Source organism: Laccaria bicolor, genomic scaffold (assembly GCF_000143565.1).
Source record: "Laccaria bicolor S238N-H82 LACBIscaffold_80 genomic scaffold, whole genome shotgun sequence".
In the NCBI taxonomy this organism is placed as follows: Eukaryota; Fungi; Basidiomycota; class Agaricomycetes; order Agaricales; family Hydnangiaceae; genus Laccaria; species Laccaria bicolor.
This window is the reverse complement of record NW_001889951.1, coordinates 162,446-165,936: the sequence shown is the minus strand read 5'-3', so window position 1 is coordinate 165,936 and position 3,491 is coordinate 162,446. Positions and strand designations below refer to the sequence as shown.

At 45.0% G+C, this 3,491-nt stretch overlaps 1 protein-coding gene across 1 annotated transcript; it reads left to right on the top strand.

Moving 5' to 3' along the window:
- Positions 1-1,220: 1,220 nt before the first annotated feature.
- On the top strand, positions 1,221-1,472 carry LACBIDRAFT_317493 (uncharacterized protein; the record flags this gene model as incomplete). Its single annotated transcript, XM_001890137.1, has 3 exons — positions 1,221-1,293; positions 1,342-1,396; positions 1,445-1,472. The coding sequence occupies 3 exons, from the start codon at positions 1,221-1,223 to the stop codon at positions 1,470-1,472; spliced, it is 156 nt and encodes a 51-aa protein (XP_001890172.1).
- Positions 1,473-3,491: the final 2,019 nt, after the last annotated feature.

Here is a 3,491-nt window from a genome sequence, read left to right as displayed (position 1 = left end):
TCCCTCCTCTACCCCCTCCCTTTAAGATAAACTGTGTAGTGTGGGTAGTAATACATTTCAAATAAATTACAACTCAATCTATGACTTCTACATGTGAATTTTATAAGGAAATATGAGTGCCAAGTCATCAGGATAAGCTTGGAGTTGAAAAAAACTTACTCTCCAGTCGTATTCCAGTGGAATTCCAGTGGAATGCTGTGGATTCCACTGGAATTCCACTGGAATGACTCTATTCCTGCAGGATTCCCCTGGAATTCCACTGGAATGATCCCATTCCTGCAGGAATAGGTGGGGCACTGTAAAGTACTGCCTTTGCCTCCCTTCCCAATAACATGTTTTATACCAAACTTTGACGAGCTGAACATCCAATCTCATTCTTTGACCCACTCAGAAACCAGAAAACACCAGCTTCATCATCTCATTCAGTCTCTCAACCCTTCACTAGTTCTTCAGCTCATGTTGCCTCATCATCTCGATCAGTATCTCAGCCTTTTGCTAGTACTTCTGGCCATGCTTGTGTTTCAGGCAAATGTGCTGGGCCAGGAAAGAACTCTCGAGATTCAGTTGCTAACTAGGTTGTTGCTTTCATGTTAAGTCCTTTTGGACTTATTTTTCTTCCATCTAACTTGGTTGTTGTGCCGCTCATTTGGTATTTCCTAAGTCCTTACTAGTGTTTGAAAGTCCGGTTCGGTCCGGTTTTTTGATGCCCAGGGGCGTTAACCGTAACCGTAACCGGTCTGCCTTTTCCCCAGAAGTCAAAAGACCAGACCGGACTGCAAAAAGACCGCAGACCGCAGTTTTTTGCGGTCTATAGACCAGTTTCGGTCTGCATCAGTTTTAACCGGTTTATGACCGGTCTTTAGGCCAATATTTTAAAATTATGAATCACTCAATTTATTAACATCTCTAATAGCTTCAAAACGAGCCCAAGAACGTTAAATTCCGTTAGGAATTGGTGCTTCTATAAAATAAGTCTGGTACATCTATTATTCCCAAAAGTAATTTACATTTTAATTCATATCTCTCTCGTTTTGTTACCAAATTGTACGTTCTTGGGTGTGTTTTAAAGGGTATTTAAGGGGATACAAAATACCAATCCAAACCGGTCAAGACCGGTTCACGTTAACCGGTTTTTTTGCAGTCTTTTGCAGTCTTGGTCCGGTCTGGTTACAGTCTTTTTCCAGTCACGAGACCGGACTTCCAAACACTAGTCCTTACTTATGTCCATTCATACATCTGACTTGTTCATTTGTAGCTGTGTTCCTGATTTTGCCTTTGCCCATACATCATTGTGTAAGTCCTTTATGATGTTCTTTCATCAATCTGACTTGATGGTTTTAGGCTGTGTCCCCTCCTTTTCCCTTTGTCCACCTACACACCTCACTCCACTCTTTTTGTAAGTTCTTTTCATGGTCTGCTTCACCAATCTGACTTGTTTGTTTAGAATGCCTGTCCTGTCCATGCTACTGTGAAAGGAGATGTCTCGTGACCACGTTATTTACGCATACGCTTTATTTGTTCTCTTTTTCTATCTCGTTTTACTTCCGTTATTTACCAGTCTTTATCCTCACATTGCCAGTCTTTGGTTCCCCCAATTCCTTTATATACGAAAACTTTATTTTCCCTCACCTCAGTCGTCACTACACTTTGTGTCTGACCCTGAGGTGAGTTTACATCATATATCTCTTACTTTACTTTTACTGACTACCTGTGTATAGTTCTGTACGTTAACAGGTAGCTAACAATATCAGTCGTCACTACACTTTGTGTCTGACCCTGAGTTCTGTACGTTAACAGGTTATGGGCCCCGCTGTGCTCTGTTAAACTCACAGAATTACAGACACTACTTGCTTTACTACATTCACTTGCGACTCGTAAAGCCCACATTACCTCCCACATTATTCCCACAAAAATGTTGTCGTCCAACGCCAACCCACCTATTTTTGCTGATACCGAAAAGTTCGATGGAGCAAATTTCGCCACCTGGGAGCCATTAATTATCATTGCGGCGACTAGTTGCGGCGTATTAGGATACCTAAAAGGAACGATTCTAAACCCTGCACCGCCTACATCCCCAACCGCTGCATTAACTTATACTCCTGGTCCATTGGAATTACCCCTTCCAGATGACCCCACACAATGGTACTCCACCAACCCCTCTGTTGCTGAGTGGGCCATGCATGATGCCTGGATGCGCGCACTACTGCTCTACAACACCAAAAACCCAATTGGGCTAGGCCTTAAGCTCGATGGGACCACCGCTGAAGCTTGGAGTTCACTTACTTCACAATATAAAATCACATCTGACCTCGCTGCCATTACCGCCCAGTGTGACCTTCGTACCGCCATCTTCTCCGATGGAAACGACTTCCCGAGTCATGTATCCAACCTTCGAATGAAGTGGGCAATCGCCAACAGTGCAGGCGCAAAAATCGGCAACGCCGATTTCCGCATGATCATCCTATCATCCCTCCCTGCTTCGTGGGACAGCGTCGTTGGCACCCTATATGACGCCAAGTCTTCAGCAGAAGTGATCAATTGACTCATGATTCACTGGAATCGTATTGACCGATCGAAGTCAGTTAATAATCCTAGCAGTGTCGTCACAGCACTACAAACCAATGCGAGACAAGGTCGGAGTCAGCTACACTGCACCAACCAAAATTGCGGACATCGTGGACATACCATCATCAATTGCTATTGGAAAGGGGGAGGAAAGGAGGGTCAATTTCCTCCTGATTTTGGACGACGTGGGGGAGCGCGCGGGTCGGCACCCCACACTACAACCTCCACTGTAACCACTGCGCTCACTAACACATCGCCTACATCAGAGATTACGTTGGCACTCATTGCAGATGTCAATAGCAATGATCATCTATTGACAAAGGACACAGCTTTACAGTCAGATGGGGGGGACGTGTTAGAGATCCACTCACCCAATGAAGTATTACTCGCGTCAAAAGACTGCATCCTTGCATCCTATCCTGAAGGCGCTTGGGACTACACAACCCATGTGCTAACTGCGGCGACAGGATCCAATCCTCAGAACATTCTTACCTATGCGGATTCAGCTGCAAACAAACACTGTTTCGTTGAACGCGCCGACTTCACCACATATTTCCCTCTTGCAAAACCAGATGAAGGTCAACCTGCAAACAAGGGTGGTCAGTTCCACATTATTGGACATGGGGCTGTTATGAAAACAATTATTTCGGGCTCATTAAGGACGACCATTACCTTCAAAGACGCTGTACACACCCCTGATCTCATAGCCAACCTCGTATCAATTAGCAAGTTAGACGCCGCTGGGTGCTGGGCCCTTTTCGGAGGAGGGGGAGTCCAGTTCTATGACCTAGTAGATGGAAAACAGAGGCTTTTGATGAAAGGAAAAGGTGCTAACGGCATGTACCTTTTAAACGCTCAACCCCCCACCACCGTGCTATCAACCCAATACACCTGAAAATCAGCCTCTATTAAGGTATGGCATCGGC